The sequence below is a fragment of the Leucoraja erinacea genome, chromosome 36 (assembly GCF_028641065.1).
Source record: "Leucoraja erinacea ecotype New England chromosome 36, Leri_hhj_1, whole genome shotgun sequence".
NCBI classification, from domain to species: domain Eukaryota; kingdom Metazoa; phylum Chordata; class Chondrichthyes; order Rajiformes; family Rajidae; genus Leucoraja; species Leucoraja erinaceus.
The window spans coordinates 89,828-106,574 of record NC_073412.1 but is presented as its reverse complement, the minus strand read 5'-3'; the positions used below and the strand labels follow the sequence as shown (position 1 = coordinate 106,574).

The 16,747-nt window shown below is 44.0% G+C and overlaps 2 protein-coding genes across 3 annotated transcripts in view; both read right to left on the bottom strand.

Annotated features, from left to right (window-relative positions):
* Window positions 1-4,643, bottom strand: part of LOC129713628 (transient receptor potential cation channel subfamily M member 1-like) — a 37,760-nt gene extending 33,117 nt beyond the window's left edge. The window contains 3 exon segments of the mRNA XM_055662817.1: window positions 1,131-1,302; window positions 2,215-2,339; window positions 2,820-4,643. Coding sequence (XP_055518792.1) covers window positions 1,131-1,302; window positions 2,215-2,339; window positions 2,820-3,075 — 553 coding nt within the window. The 5' untranslated portion in view covers window positions 3,076-4,643.
* Window positions 4,644-8,257: 3,614 nt separating this feature from the next.
* Window positions 8,258-16,747, bottom strand: part of otud7a (OTU deubiquitinase 7A) — a 43,628-nt gene continuing 35,138 nt past the window's right edge. Inside the window, exons 12-14 of one of the 2 annotated variants that reach the window (XM_055662814.1) lie at window positions 14,029-15,413; window positions 12,967-13,029; window positions 8,258-8,779 (exon numbers count right to left, since the gene is read on the bottom strand). In XM_055662814.1, the coding sequence (XP_055518789.1) occupies window positions 8,611-8,779; window positions 12,967-13,029; window positions 14,029-15,413 (1,617 nt within the window). In that variant the 3' untranslated portion in view covers window positions 8,258-8,610. The remainder of the gene's footprint in view (window positions 8,780-12,966; window positions 13,030-14,028; window positions 15,414-16,747) is intronic. The other variant, XM_055662815.1, reaches the window with a different exon arrangement.

The window sequence follows — 16,747 nt, the reverse complement described above, 5'->3', positions numbered from 1 at the left end:
CCAGTCTGTGTGGGTCCTCACTCTGGCAATGGAGGAAACCCAGAGATCCAGCAGGCCTGATGGGCCACACACATGTTTGGCGTAACACTGCTGCAGTTCACACTTGGTCTCGCTGATGTAAAGGAGGCCACATCTCAACCAGCTCCAAGCATGTCCTGGTGTTGACCCTGGGATTCTCTCTCCATGAAGGAGTCCACACCTCCCAGTATCCACACTTCTCCCGTCTCTAACATTCCAGCATCTGCAGTTCTTTGTTTCAACTCTGTACATCACCAATGTTCCAGTATGTTGTTGGGATTCTGCAGGGTAATAACTTGTGGTCCTGGCACATGATGACATTCAATCCATTTCCAACAGCCTTTATTTACAACAGCCATTAAATGGATTTGATTTCACAGCCGTTCCTTTTCCAAATCCCACAAGCAGATGTCCACCAGTGGTGCTGCCAACTGGCTTTCTCCAAGCTCAGGAGTAAGTGAGCACACTCCCTGGGCAGGGGTGGTGTGTGGTAGACACTGAGCACGGCTCCATCAGGAGTATGTGCTGCAGAAAGAACACTGAGGATCATCACCATGATGCAAATGTTTCATGGGGAGGGGCAGAGTCGAGTGGAGGGGAGAGGAGAGAGTTGGAGGGGAGAGAGTTGGAGGGGAGAGAGGTGGAGGGGAGAGAGTTGGTGGGGGGGGGAGGGGAGAGGAGGGGAGAGAGGTGGAGGGGAGGGGAGTGGAGTGGAGGGGAGGGAGTGGAGTGGAGGAGGGGAGAGAGAGGGGAGAGAGAGTTGGAGGGGAGAGGAGTGGAAGGAGTTGGGGGGAAGAAGATCGAGGGACAGTGGTGCTGGACAGGGACAGGGGGGTGTAACAAGGCTCTGGGCGAGAGATGCCAAGACTGCAGGGACATGGCTGAGCTGATGACAGCAGAGTCCTCCTTTCACCTCCCGGCCTCGTTATACCCCAGGCACAGGATGAGAAAGGGAAACCCAGGGGTCACAGAGATGCGAGGTCAACTCCAGCAAAGACCCGGCCTGCCTGCCTACTCCCCCTCCCCCCCCCCCCCCCCACTCATCATCCCCCATTCCATCTCCCCCCCGTTCCGCCCCCCAGGCCCAGCGGTTCCCCTGAAGCCTCCCTTACATGCGTTGATCTTCTGCAGGGAGACGTGTTTCTCCAGCTGGCGGCGAAGCCGGATCTCGGCGCCGTACTTGCCCAGCGTGCCGTTGTCAGCGAGGATGAAGTGCGAGTGCGTGCTGCTCAACACCGTCAGCTTGCTCAGGGGGCTCGACATCGTTTGGTAAGGTCTGGTGACCTGCAACAGAAACACTCTCAATGACCCATGACCCTAACTCAGTGACCCCATATCTCCCAGTGTGACCCCCTAACTCAGTGACTCCATATCTCCCAGTGTGACCCATGACCCTAACTCAGTGACCCCATATCTCCCAGTGTGACCCATGACCCTAACTCAGTGACTCCATATCTCCCAGTGTGACCCATGACCCTAACTCAGTGACCCCATATCTCCCAGTGTGACACATGACCCTAACTCAGTGACTCCATATCTCCCAGTGTGACCCATGACCCTAACTCAGTGACCCCCTGATCTCCCAGTCCAACCCCTACATTGTGCCTCCACGACCCTGGTTCGGTGTCCCCGTCTACAGGCTCCTTGATCTCTGATACATGTTTCCGAGAGACCTCTGCTCTCAGGAGTTCTCTTCCGTGCTCTTTCCAGCTTTTCCATCCTTCCCATCGCAGAGTGACCAAAATTGAACACACATTCTCCAATCTTCTGGAGCTCAGTTTATAAAAGAAAGCACCCAAAGGACCAAGGAGACTTTGTAAGGCTGTACCCAGTGGGGGAGAAAACCTTACAACAGGTAGTGTCCATCCGGCTTTGTCAAATGCCTCACAACAGATACCATTATGGGCAGTTAAAGTACAACAAGTACAATTTAGTTCTAACCAATTCTGAAATGCTAACAAGCCAATGACAAAAAATTCTCACCTTGTTCAACAAACCGTGCATGGCATGAATGATGACAAGGTCAATGATGTCTGATGGGGGAGGAGAATGGGTATCAATGTACTAGGCAGTGTCAATGATGTCTGATGGGGGAGGAGAATGGGGTATCAATACACTAGGCAATAAGACATTTCTATTTTGGGCAGGCTCTGTGGTCAAGCTTCCTCATCACTAGTTAATGTTTTTCAAACCTACGTCTTTCCCAATTAAATCCATCCTGTTTTCGATGATTCCCCAAGGAGCAAATCCAATCACACAGATCCTTCCCCGAGATTTGGATGAATGGTCTTTCAAGGCATCTCCCACGTGACGGATGACACCTGAAAATGAACAATAAGGGTTACTGCAGGCCTTAAGGCGATCGGTGAAGGTGGGTGGAGGGGAAAGGGGATAGAGTGGGGAAGGTTGGAGGGAGGAGGAGGATTGAATGGGGAGTAAAGGGGAAGTGGGAAGGAGAGAGGGTTGATTGAGGAGTGGTGGTGGATGTGGAGGGAGACAGAGAAAGAGGACAGGTTTGGAAAGTATGGCAGAGTGGAGGAATTCAGGACAAATCCTTGGGTTGAAAAATAACCAATTGAAGGTGCCATTTTAACAATTTAAAGCAACAAATCCAAGTTCCAAATCGCAAGACAATGATTCCCAGGGACAGAACATTGGTGTCGATTCTTCAGCCTCCAACTACCAGGAACCCAGCTGCCAGTTCCTGTAACTGTTTGGTTTCCAGTGAGGTGCAAGGATGTGTGAGGGTCTGCAGGCCAGGAAACTAATTGTATATAAATGTCATGTTGCCCATTGCTCACCTGTGCTGACTCCTGCAGTGAATATCCAGGCACTCGTGGTCATTGCGGCTTTGATCAGGCCCTTTCCAAACACCTGTTTCAGCTTGGGCTGCAGCTCAAAATTCTGAAGGCCACCGTGGATGGAGATGAGCAGCTTGGGCAGCTCCAGCTCCCACTCTGTGGTCATGAGGTGGAGCAGGAGATCGGGCCTTGTGTCGTATGATACACGGATATACTGCAATGTAAACATAATGCTTATGCAAAGCATACAACACATCAGGAAAGTAGAGGAGCATGTTACAAGGGTAATAGAATCACCGGGACTTCAGTCCACATTTATGATGTTTAACCTCTCGATCTCTGCAGATAGATCTCTTACCCAATTGAGCACCAATTCATGGAGCATGAACATATTCTAGACAGAGATGATTTATTAAATGAATTTGTTGCGGTACCAACAAGGGAACGATAATTTTAAACTGTATCAAGAATGGGTTAATTGTTTAGCTGGAAGTTAAAGTAATCAGAATTTTGTTGAGTTTTAGAAAGAAATGGAATGTAATTTAGTTTAATTTGAAACTAGGGCTTTCGATTCTTAATAAAGCAAATTATGATACGCGGGAACAAAAGGGGAAATACCCTGATAGGTACACTGTAAACAATCAATGGCTAATATTTCAAGAATTAATACATAGCTTTCAAGAAACATTGCAGCTTTCAGGCAAAAAAAACAAAGGAAGTAGTGCAGCTCATGCTGTGTATATTTTCTCCTTACATTTCACCTCCCAAAGTGCAACACCTCTCACTTGCTCGAATTAAACTCCATCTGTAGATTCCTGCAAAATCTTCTCTTGACTATCTCAATAACCTGGGATAGATTTCATTAGGTTCTGGAGATTAATCCAACATAATGCTCTGGTAGAGCTCCAACACCTCATTCTTCATCTCAAATTGTCCCTGCACATTAGCATTCCCCACACCAATCTCACTGTCCTCCATGTTCTTCTCCTTGGTGAAAACAGATGCAAAGGGCATCCCCACACCTCAGGGAGGCAGCATCACCACCATCCCCTCAAGAGCAATTAGATGTTGCCTCATGCTGCCAATGAATGAACTCTTTTGAATTTTCTCTCCAAAAGGCAGCAGAGGCAAGTCCTTGAGTGTTCAGGGCAGAAATTAAAAGATAGTTTTGTTTTGATCAAATCGGATGGAGAATTCACGCAGGAAAATAGAACTGAGGCAAAACCTCATCCAAGATTGGGCTGCATAACACGAGGGGTGGAATGGCCTACAGTCAACCCAGTCACCCAAGCCCCACCCAGAGCAACACTTTTACCCATCACCAGCTCTTTCCCACTCTCGCTAATCCACACTCCTTACCCATCCCACATCCCCACGTCCATAACCAGCACCATCAGCATAACCTAATTCTCCACCAACTTCACAACCTCATGTATCATAACTAGCCACTTCCCAACCCACCAGACCCTGGTGGGGGATAGCTGTTCTGTGCTGGACAATGCACTAGCACGTCCAGGACTCAGTCGCTTCTCCCTCTGACCCCACACCCTCAACTCTGTGTCATTTGTAGTAGGCCCTCTGACTCCCGGCGTTGCTCACCATGGCTCTGCTGGTGTGACCACCACCCTGCAACTCCATCACCCCAAAGGCATCGGTGGGCGCGGCCTCCGTGTGTTTGCTGGGCGACCATTTCTCAGCCTGAACCGGTGGTTTCTCATCCTCGGTGGTAGTGCTGGATGGAATCTGTTGGGGCCTGGTGACATGTTGACTGACCAGCTGACCACAGCAGCACCTGGGACAATAGCAGGGTTGACACTCATTCACCAATCCCTAGACCACAACCACCCCAATGAAACCTGTTTGTCTCCAGCATTACCTGTGTGGTTCTTTGGTGTTGGGAATTATAAATACACATTCACGCTTCTGAAAGTTTTTCTCAATCCAAGCTTTGTGTGCCTACAGTTAGAAATAAAGAGTTTTACAATCCAGATGGCATGAATATTAGAAAGCTTTTGAATACTGTAATACAGTGAGAAGGCTGTTAATCCCTTTTGGCATTAACCCAGTGTGAGAGCTGCAAACAGAAAACCATCCTACACTCAGCATTGACACCCACTGTTCTCACACCTACAGCGACAGATCCTCCGCAGTATACCAACTAAAACTGACACATTACATAAGGAAGTAAAGTAAAGATATAAGAATTGGTGAGTTAAAAACATGATGAATATTTTTAAGGCATATCTTAAGTGATAAACAAGAGGAGGAGAGACTGGAGAGGCTTACAGATGGATCTCCTGAGCCAATAAATGAAACAATGATGGTCACACGAGGGGAAACACTCTCCCAGTCATTTAGCTTGATATTTTATGCGCCTCAGTGAGATCACATCTCATTCTTCTACACTTTTGCGACTTTAGTAAGGTTCAATGTGGAGTATTCGGTGCAGTTCTTGTTGACCCATATTATAGAAAGGATGTGCAGAGGAGGTTTACTAGGATGCTGTCTCGATTAGAGAGAATTAGTTACAAGAAGAGATTGGTGCAAACATGGATTGTTCACTCTGGAGCATTGGAGGCTGATGGATAGAATTGTGAGAGGCATAGTGTGTAGGAAAGAACTGCAGCTGCTGGTTTAAATCAAAGGTAGACACAAACTGCTGGAGTAACTCAACGGGCCAGGCAGCATCTCTGGAGAGAAGGAATGGGTGACGTTTCTGGTCGAGACCCTTCTTCTGACAGAGTCAGGGGAGAGGAAACATGGAGGTATGAAAAGGTACAAAGAACAAATGAATTAAAGGTATGAATAAAATAAATAACTGCATACATACCCTTGTGATGCTTTAATCAATATTGCTTCTCCTTATTTTTCTGACAAATTGCATTCACTCACCCTCCTCACTAAGCTTCATTTTTCCGGTGTTCCTCATTCTACTGCCCTCTTTATTTTGTGCTGCAATATCACTATTATCCCAATGTTAGGTCAAGAACAAATTTAGATATTATGAGTTGCACACAAGTCTGGATCATTAACACAGAAAAAACATAACATGCCACTTGCCGCAACCTCTCCCATTCATTTAGCTTGTCCATTTCTCTTTGTCTCAAACTCCATCCTCTCTATCTCACCTGAACGGAAATCAAAAACTGTGGATGCGAATCTTGTTTGGCCGCAATGGCCAGAATAGGACTGGAAAACACTCCATGCAAAAACAAGAACTTTCCCAAACTTGACATCACAAATGGTTTTAATATTTTACATCAAACTAATATTGTTCAGTAAACACTACCCACATGTACACGGTTAGATCCCGGTCATTCTGCACATTCCAGTAATGACAACATGTTACACTCAGTTAAATATTCCCTGATAAGATAATTTCAAAAATTACTTTCCAGAACCAATTTTAACTTTGAAGTAATTAATTTGCACTACAAAGGGCGAGTGTTGCTATCCCAGAATGAATGACATGTAAACTGTCCCAAACTACAGCATCACGTTCCCTCAAACTGTGGTTTCTAGAAGGCAAGAACAATATGCAAGTTCAATTTTTGTTTTATCTGCTGTCATTTAATAACAACTTTGCTCTTTTTAGGAGAGGGTTGACCGTGAGTGTACAGAGTCCCATGCACCACAGACTACACGTCAGGGCCGGGGAAACTGGTCATGACCCTGCCCCACAGCATCTAGACATTTCCCACCAGATACCCAAATAATCTTGGAGCTCACAGAACTCGACCCAAACTTCTTACTCACCTTCTGCGACCCAGATATAGTGCGTTTAATGGACGTACGTTTCAAAGAGCCACTCATTTGTTTGAGAGAACTGGTTAACATCTCCGTTAGCAGCCTGCCCACACCGATGGGTCTCCACACATGTTGGGAATCGCTCTGGCTTCAGACAGTGGTCGGATGCACCGTGTTCAACAAGGGACAGAGATCACAGCATTAAGCTGTGCTGGGTGATGTGGACAGGATGAGTCACAGAACCATGTATTTGGCCCACTTTATCCCGTTGTAATCAGGTTAATGCACTGCTTCAACATCCACTGAAAGGATGGAGATTTAACAAATGTGATTGAAGATAAATCTGCTTTGCATAGTGGATATTCCATAATCATCCAAGCGTCAGATGGAAATAACTAATCTCAGGAAAAGACCAAATGCAGGAGACAAGCTCTGGCTTTTATACTACAGGTGCTAATCTGCCCACTGAGCTCATAACTAAACTGACCACTAAACAGTCAGGGCACATGGCCACTTGTGAGGCAATTAATTACTGTGGCAAATGGATGCAAAATCTTTACTTTGCATTTCCTATTGCTGGAACTTTATGGATTAAAACAGTAGTTGCCTGCCTCTTGTAAACTATTGATCTTTGCACCATTCAGCAAATCAATTTGTAACCAACTAAGTCTGAATAAGGGTCTCGACCCTAAACGTCACCCATTCCTTCTCTCCAGAGATGCTGCCTGTCCCGCTGAGTTACTCCAGCACTTTGTGTCCATATCCTCTATGGGTTGCCCAACCTAATCCACCCCCCCCCCCACACACACAGGAATCTAACCGTTACACCCATGCTGCACTGTACCCAGCACCTTATCATGTCGCAGCCAACAATTCAGCATGTGCCGATTGTGCTGGATGGCAAATTCCGTTGCTCATTCCATCTGATGGAAACTCGTTGGTTTTCTTGCAGTCTGGGTCACACGAGTTATTCCAAATCAAATTGACCAAGAAATCTAGACTTCATGAAGATGAATAAAAATATTTCATATTTTTTATAAAACCTTTCACAATCTCAGGACCTTGCATAGATGGCATAGTTGGGAATTAGTAATAGCATTAAGGTGGGGATTGAATAAAAGGTTCCTCTCTGTTTGAGAGGCTGGAGATTTGTTTGGACTTCCCCAGTAGGCCAATAACTTTAATAACAGATGTTGTTCAATAGGACTGGAAAGTTAAAGGCAAAGAACAAACTGTTGGAGTGGGTCGGGCAGCACCTGTGAACACAGAGGGATAGCTGATAGTTCAGTCAAGATCTTAGATTAAGACAGAGTTACAAAGACGCATAAAGCGACTTGTGAATAGGAGAGGCACCAGAGACTGAAATCCTGAGCAAAATACAAAGTGCCGGAAGGACTCAGCGGGCCAGACAGCATCTATGGAGGGGATAATGAACAGTCTGAAGAAGAGTCCTGACCCTATCATTTGTCCATTTCCCCCACAGGTGGTGCCTGGCCTGTTGTGTTTTTAAGTGAGATGGAAGTCCTTGGGGGCAAACGAGGTTGTCCTTTAGGCGTGGGAACGAAGTGGAGCAAGGATGAGCAGAGGGGTAAGAGGTGTTACATGCTTGCCACAGGGCTTGAGGAGAAAACGGCATCAGCTGTAATGTTATGAAATGAACAGTGTTGAGTGAATCATACATACTCACAGATCTGGTACAACAGTATTTATTGAATAACTCATATAACACACTACAGCATGTTGTTTCTACTGTACAGCAGCATAGACTGACTACACATGTCGGGTTGCAATAATATGAATGGTGTGGTAGTAGGCGGAGCTATTGGTTAGAAAATAAAGTAACCAATCTACAAGCAGGTCAAGGACGAATTGCTTCTCTTGCTCTCAATTCATTTGTTTGTGAAAATGATGGCGTAACAAGTCTAATGAGGCCTGAATGGTCTCGACTTGAAACGTCAACCATTCCTTATCTCCAGAGATGCTGCCTGTCCCGCTAAGTTACTCCAGCATTTTGTGTCCACCTGTCTAATGAAATGATAGTTTTCTAGGAGCAGTAGTAAGCCTTCCAACCTCTTGGGCAGTTCCATCTTACTGTACTTGAGCTCCCTCCCCGTTCTTTGTCTCTGGAAATCTTTTGATCTTCCTCAGCGTGTTCAGTGGTTTTGCCTTCACAGTCTTCCGTGGAAAAGGTCCCGTTCCTGTGCTGTGCTGTTCTAAGAGAAGGTTTCAGGTTAGCTCCCATCTCAAATATTTTGCTGCCAGAGCTCGAGAACTATGTTGGCTTAGACACAAGAGATTGCAAATGATGGAATCTGGAGCAAAAAACATACTTCTGGAGGAACCCAGTAGATCAAGCAGTAGCTCCACAGATGCTGCCTGACCTGCTGAGTTCCTCCAGCAGTTTTTTATTAATATTAGGGGTAAACACTGCGAAGTTGTATCAAGCCAGTTTATTTACTTGGTGGGGATACCAAGATGCAATGTACATTTTTTATGGCCACATGTCAATTTCGGAGGGTAGTTGTGTGAACAAAGCATGCACGTCTGGAGTCACTCAAAATCAGATGGTGGTATCAATAAATTAGTGACCTAGTACAATGCCAGTCTACAATCACCATTAGTGACACTAACTGTTCTAGTCAATCCAGATTTTTCCAATTGACTTGATTTTAAATTTCTTAATCCTTCCTTCTTGCATATGAAAAGTTGATCTGCTCAAACTCCCTGCTTTAATTGAACACTGCTGGCAAATGGCTATACCATTGTAGAGCATGGGTTAGGTCAGAGTTGGGAGGAGAGCAACGTCCTGCAGCCAGATGGTCCAGGAGGATGTTGCCCCTGCTTACGATGCCCACTGTGTCTCAGTGGGTGGATGCGGCTGTCACCCCATCTCGTTGCTCTGGACTCCACACTGTATCTGCAACTGAACGGTCAAGTCCATGTCCATAACACAATCCTCATCTCTTAAATGGTCACAAGTTGGCTTAGTGAAGCTCAGATCCATATGAACAAAAATCAAAACCTGGGCATTTGGCCAGATGTGTAAACCAAACATGAAGCGGATTAGATACATTCATAATTGTAAAAGTGCCCTTTAATCACAAATCAACAGCACAGTTATAATCCTACTGGACTGAGGCTGCTGAGCCGACGAGTGTTTGGAATGAATCGGATATCTGCCCATGTTGCAGAGGGTGGGCACTGTAGTGGCTCTGACACTTCATGTGCCTGGTATGTGAACACAGATAAAACAGCAAATAATGGGTATACTCAGCTGGCTTTGTAGCATCTGTAGAGAGAGAAAGAGTCAATGGTTCTTGTCCCTTCCCCCATCGCCGTATTTCCAGGATTTTAATTTTACTTTGGATTTCCAGCATGAGCAATTTTGTTGATAGTTTCATCGACAGGAGAGTCTGAAGAAGGGTCTCGACCCGAAACATCACCTATTCCTTCGCTCCATAGATGCGGCCTCACCCGCTGAGTTTCTCCAGCATTTTTGTCTCCCTTCGAGTTCCTGGGTGTGCATACCTGGAAATTTCCTGGGCCCACTGCATTAATGCAATTGCACAGACAGCTGATTAACAACACCACTTCCTAAGAAGATTGAGGAGATTTGGTAAGTTGACAAATTGTCAGTAGAATCTCTACATTTGTAGAGTAGAGAGCACGCTAACTGTTTGAAATATGGCCTGGTCTGGTAACTCGAACACCCTGGAACGAAGGCCCATCACAGGTCCGACCTCCCCACCATTCCATCCATTGGAAACACTGCCTGAAAAAGGCATCCAATATTATCAAAGACTCGCATCACCCTGGCTATGCTCTCATTTTGCTGCTACCATCGGGGAGAAGGTACAAGAGCATGACAACAGTGACCACCATGTTCAAGAACAGTTTCTGCCCAGCAACCAGTGCACAACACCAACCTCACCAATTATGATCTTCTGTGAACTGTGTCAGTTGCACAACGGACTTTGGTTTTTCACTATCATGGTTACTTATTTATGGTTATTAATCTATTGAATTGAGTATTATTAATTTATGTACGTTATTGTGACTATACAAAGCTTAAACAAGTAACAATTTCATTGCACCATTGTCAGTAGCCGTAACAATTAAACTCAATGGACTTTTGGATTGAGCATCTTCCCTGCCAGAGTTCAACGATGAGGAACTAAATCTGTCCCAAAATTTCCAGCAAATAGGCAGGACATCATCTAATGTCTTAAACGTGGAACTGTGTATCCGAGTGTTTAATGCAACCAGGCTCATTATGCAGATGCAGCCCTTAATTACAAAAGCTAACAGAGCATTATTGCTCATTGTTGGAAAGTTAGATATGTTATATTGAGCCCAGGTCACAGCACCTCTGGCCAATGGATATCACACTGGTTTCCAAACTGACGCGATTGGGTGCAATTCAGGGCAGGTTAACTGTATCAATACCTGGAAAGGGTGGGGTTACCCATGAAGCAAGATGTGTTTACACTGGAGGCTGGAAGAGATGAGATCGTGCAGGTTTTGACAGTGGATGTGGAGATGAACTCAGCTTGTGGGAGAATCAGACTGGGGTTACTGTTCACAACAGTTCAGGGGTGACCCTGGAAATAGAATTCTCCAGTTTAGAGGATTGAGTCATTGGCATTATCCTCCAATGGAAAGTAGGATGATGGGCTTAGGGCTGTTTGTGCCGAGTGATGATGATTATTGAACTGAGCTGGACATCATTGTGCAGTGGAATAGAAAACAATGATGGTTACATTTTCTTCACACTTGTAAAATATGCATTAATCAATGAAATGATTTGTATATAGCTTCATTACACAAACATCATATTTTTAACTGATGTTGCTGAACAAATCCTGAATCTACAGATAATGCTTGTAAGGATAAAGAACAAAGCACCTATTTGCACAAGCCATGGCTTCCTTGGATATTGACCGAGAAAATAAATGTGTAATGTTAACCTCTCCTCAACGTCCAGGTTCAATAGCTCAATTTCCAGATCATTTAATACATCATAAAATAAGACTGTCAATTTATTTCTTGAAATTAAACCATGCAAGACATTTTCTCTAAGAGAATCATCTTTTCTGATTCCCCATATAACCACTCAGTCTGTCAGACTTTCAGAACAACAATCTACAATTGAAACAGTATTATTTCTTAATTTTATAAAGACACAGAAAACATTGCAATACAGAAAGTCGGAATAACTTGGGTTTTAATTTTTCAGTGCAAGTTGGGTGACAAACATTTAAAACAATGCAGAATATTATGATCAAACAAGGAAGAGAATGTGTCACACAGTGAATGCTCAATTTGGTCGCATCCTCTTGCATTAGGTTCAATCCATTATTTAATCTCGGACGTTATTGCCAGATATGGTTCAGGATTTGGCATTATATTTCAACCACCTTTTGAAAACTAGTTTATGTTTCCAACCATTTGAAAATCTTAGGATGATTATATACAGAAAGATAATCCAGGAACAACCAACCTAAGTTAAACAAAAGCTACTATTTTATGTTGTTCAATATTTAAAAGGACCTTATCCTGAATTTACTATTATTTTCTAGAAGTCAAAATGCTTTAAATCTTTACTAAAAATGTTAGCCACACCCAAACTAATTTCTTGTTCTGAAATCCAACAAAATAATGCTTATTTTTCTTTCAGTTTTTGTTCTTTAAAGTTTCAGTGAACTCTTGCTTGTCCTGAACGTTCACGATAATCAGTAAATATTATACAATTAACCCAAAATCTCCTTAAATTTTCATGGAAGATTCAACAGAAGATTTCTCCTGTGCCCAGTAGGAGGCTTTGGATGGAACAGTTTAAGATTTTAACCTCACTTGCATTTCCCCCCACGTTCATGGGGAACACACTAATCGCCTGGGCTCAGGATGGATCAGAAACGGGCAGCTTCCCACATAGTGCTGGAGTTTGTTTTCCTGTATGAACAATGCTTGAGGCAGCAAAACTGCTGGGCTCCATAAACAGCAGAGATAACACAGGAATTCCAGTCAAGTATTACGGTGAAGTTAGTTAGCTCTATTTGCATTCTTCGCTGCACTTTTTGGTTAATTGAAGGAACAGTGTTAAGGGGCGAAGGAAAAGGTTGCAGGGGTCAAGGGGTCATACAACATTCAGGTTGTTTGGGGGGGGGGGGGGGGGGGGGGGGGGGGGGGGGGGGGGGGAGGCCATGGGGAAACCTCATCCCTTTATTTTTGCTTCTGTCATTGTGTGCATAGTGCTAAGATCAATGTAGAATAAAGTATTTCCACAGTTTAATTTCATATTAAAGCAGAAAACAAAATCATTGAAAATAAAAGCTACACAGAAATAGTTGCTTTACATTTTTAAAATAACTCTAGTAAATGCTCCCTTGTCATGACTTACAGAATATCTGCATCAGGAGCGTCACGGTGCTCAGCTGCTAACCTAGGCCATTGTCTAATGCTCCTGTAAGTAGATGAAAAGACAAGTTTAGCCAGATGCGACTGCCTGTGAATTTTTTATGTCAGTCACCAGGCAAGTGAATCAAAGTTTTTGGATTTAGGTCGAAGGTGCCCAGCTCATCGGCTTATTTTCTCTTTTCAATTGCTTTGCATCTGCAACGATAAGTGCTGTTTGCAGGCATGAAATTCAAGATAAGTGTGCATTTTTCTTCTTGAGATATTGTAAGCTGAAACAGCAAAATAAATTTAGCAGATGCTTCACAGCACCAGATGTAGCCAAGGCTCTAATTGAAATATCAGAAATAAGCTTTGGGGAAAAAGCTTTCATCAAATGAAGTTGCATGTTGACGAAGTATCAAAAGGTGTGAACACTCAAGCCACTCCTTGGGCCCGTAAACATACATCACAATGCTGCTGTATGCCTCTAATTAGTTTCAGCAATATAGTCATCTACTAAAGTGGCAATTGTGTTTTAATAAAAAGCGCAAAATATTGCTTTGCAGCACATTTGTGAAAATAATATAAAAATAATTTCTATATTACAATTTTTTAACTTTTGCTTGTAAAGTTCCATCATAATGCATCTTCCAGTTCACAAACACATAAATAATTGGTTATTTTCTGCTATATGTTACTTTTACAGTTGTAATTAATGTGCAAATTATCTTGCAGTAGTGTAATTAAAAAAAACCATACATGTTGGAATATAATCAACTATTTGGTAACAGTCCATGGAGTAGTAACACAAAGGGTTCATATTGCCCTGGAGTCTGGGGAGGAGTCAGGGTCTGGTTCCAATCCCAGAGGCACAGATTCATCACTGTTCCAATAGATCCAACTCCACAGATCCAGGATTCTTGAAAGGTAATGAACAGACTCTTGATCGTGATTTAAAGATTTACACTTAACAAATTGCTCATCAAAATATTTGTAATTTTCCAGAGTTGGTTCATACGGAAAAGCTGGAAAGAACTTTCCATACAAGCATCACAGTCAAACAGACCTGTTTCCTCGATCCCTGCGTTTCAGCTCTTCCTTGTAGCAGTAGGAGCAGTAAAGCTCAGTCTCCGGGCGTCCGTAGAAGGGGCAGTTGTGCTGTTTGCATCGGTTCTGTTGGAGTGAATAAGGCGTGCCTGCCACACCTCGCACTTTGCCTTTCTCTCCACTCTGTCGCACAAAAGAAGGGGCCTCATCTGCGTATTCCAGGTAATCACTAACATCACCAGAACCAAACCCATTCGTATATGTGTGACTTTTGTGTTCAGGGGGCAGCAAACATTTCAGAGGTTCCATGGTTTCCACAGTAGGGAGCCCTGACAGGCCCACAGGGCAATAGTTTTGATAAGACATCGAGCGACTATGTTGTGGGTATGTAGCACATGTTTTCAGAGAGCTGATGACGGGTGACTGATTGTCAGATTGATAACTCGATGGCTGTGATCTCACCTCAGATACATGAATGACATGCTGCAGTAAAGCTGGCGTATGGGTGAAATGGGCAGAGGTGAGAGTCCCAGCTTTAAGGGTTCCACTGTTTGGTGGTGAAGTGCTCATCGATATCTGGTCACTGATCCCCTGTAGGTTTGAGCTCAGGTGACCTATATGGCTTTGAGAAGAGCCTTGAAATGTGTCCTCTTGTGAATTTGGTTCTGACTTGCTTCTCCGAGATGGCTCTTGCTCCTCTTTTTTACATGAAGAGTTGTTGCACGTGTTTTTACACGAGTTGCTGCATGTTTTTCTCTCTGTCTCCTTGCGCCGCTGTTCCTGTTCAGCATTGAAGCGCTCCTGAGCAGTGGTCAGGTAATAATTAATCATCTCCTCATGAAACTGGTGCCTATGACTTGTCAACAGAAGACCTGCAAAGATGAACTTCCTCTCTCCTTGCATGGCAGCTCTCAGTATGTTGAGGCTGAGTTTGACATCAGTGCTGTATTTCCACTGATCAGATTGTTTCTCGACTGGAGATTTAACTGAGGCAGTTGACTTATCTGTAGGGGATGAGCTTGCAGAATGCGATGACTCCTCCTTGCTTCCTTTCCGAGTTTTGTTGGACTCTTTCTTCTTGAGTTTCTCCACTGTCTCTCCGTTGCGCCCATTGCTGGTGCTTCCCCGGCTGATCTTCCCATGCACCAGGCCGCCAAGTCCTCCCATGTTTTTCTTCAGTTTAATTCCCAGAGTTTTACTAAGGCTTCCAAGCTTGTTTGCAACAGAATCTGTCCGGTTCTTTTCCTTATCCTTCTTTTGTTTCTCTTTCTCTTTCTTGTTTCGGTTTCCATTCAAGTTGGAGTTGCTGCAGATGGAGTCTCTGTCTGAATCCATCGAGTCAGCTAGAGAATGAACATCCTCCCCTGCTGAAGCAGTTGGTGACTCTGGTTGGGCCAAAGGTGCCTGTCAATACAAATTATTCAGGAATAAGTTAAAAACAATTCTGACCAACACGTTAAGAAAACTATTGAGAAATAAATAATTACAAAGTCTGCCTGCAGCTCTTCGACTGATCCAAGACTTCTGTGGCAGATTACACAATCTCTGGTGACAATATCACCATCCAATACCTAAACCCCTCTGTGAACAAGCTTTGAGTAACTGCATCAGGCTTATTGAGCTCATGCTGATCATTTGTCACCTATAAATGCACTGGCATAAAATAATTGATCCTTGTCGAGGTTCATCCCAAGTAGCTGCATACCACACTCCCTGATCTGCAAGTTGTTCCCAGGGACTCACACTGAAACAAACATTGTGTGCTGCGTGGAAAAGTCTCTTTGGCATGTCTAAAACTTGTTGGTTGTCTTGTACACGAGATGTCAGTAAGGGAATGCTACTGGCTGGCACATTCCAGGCTGCAGAACCACGTGCCAAGGGATGTTTGATGCTACCAATGCCAAGGCTTTGTGGGGAAGGACCATCATGGCAGGTGTCTTGCCACTGAACGCTGAGGCTCAGCCCTGGGTAAAGGCCCCACTCAACTGGAAGTTACATTGTTGAAAGAGACCACATGTGGTGCTTTGTAGATAAAAGGAGCTAAATGTATACAAGTGATCACACGATTAATATATTGAGAATGAAACTTTGAATATAACGAAAGCTATGCATTACTTCTGGTTTCTTCTATACAGGCCTTACATTTTCCAAATATACAGGCATTTGGGACACCAGCAGGATGGAAAGGTTATTGAGAGAGGCAAGAGGGGAGATTGCAGTGAGATTACAGGCGAGGTCCTAGAAGATTGTAGAGTTACCAGTGTTGTTCCTTTCTTTAAGGAGGAAAATTGGGATAATGCAGGAAGTTGTGTCTCATGTGTGTGGCAGGGAAGCTATTGGAGGACTTTTACTATCATTTGAATAGGAATGACCGAACTGGGGACAGTCTGCATGGTTTTTCTCGCTGCAAGAACTTGATTGAGATTTTCTAGGAGGTGACATTGATGAGGGTAGGGTTGAGGATGTTGCCTACGTATTTTAGTAAAGCATTTAATAAAGTCCCTCATAGTAAGCTGATTCAGGAGATTAAAATGTAATGGGATCCATGGTGACTTGGTCATGTGGATTCAGAGGTGGCTTACTCTAAGAACTGAGTGGGTTGTGGTGGAAGACTGTTACTCTGGCTGGAGGTCTGTGACCAGTGGACTTCCACAGGGATCTCTGTACTTGGACCTCTGGTCTCTATCATATATATAAATGACTTGGATAGAAATGTTGAATGGTTAGTTAGTAAATTT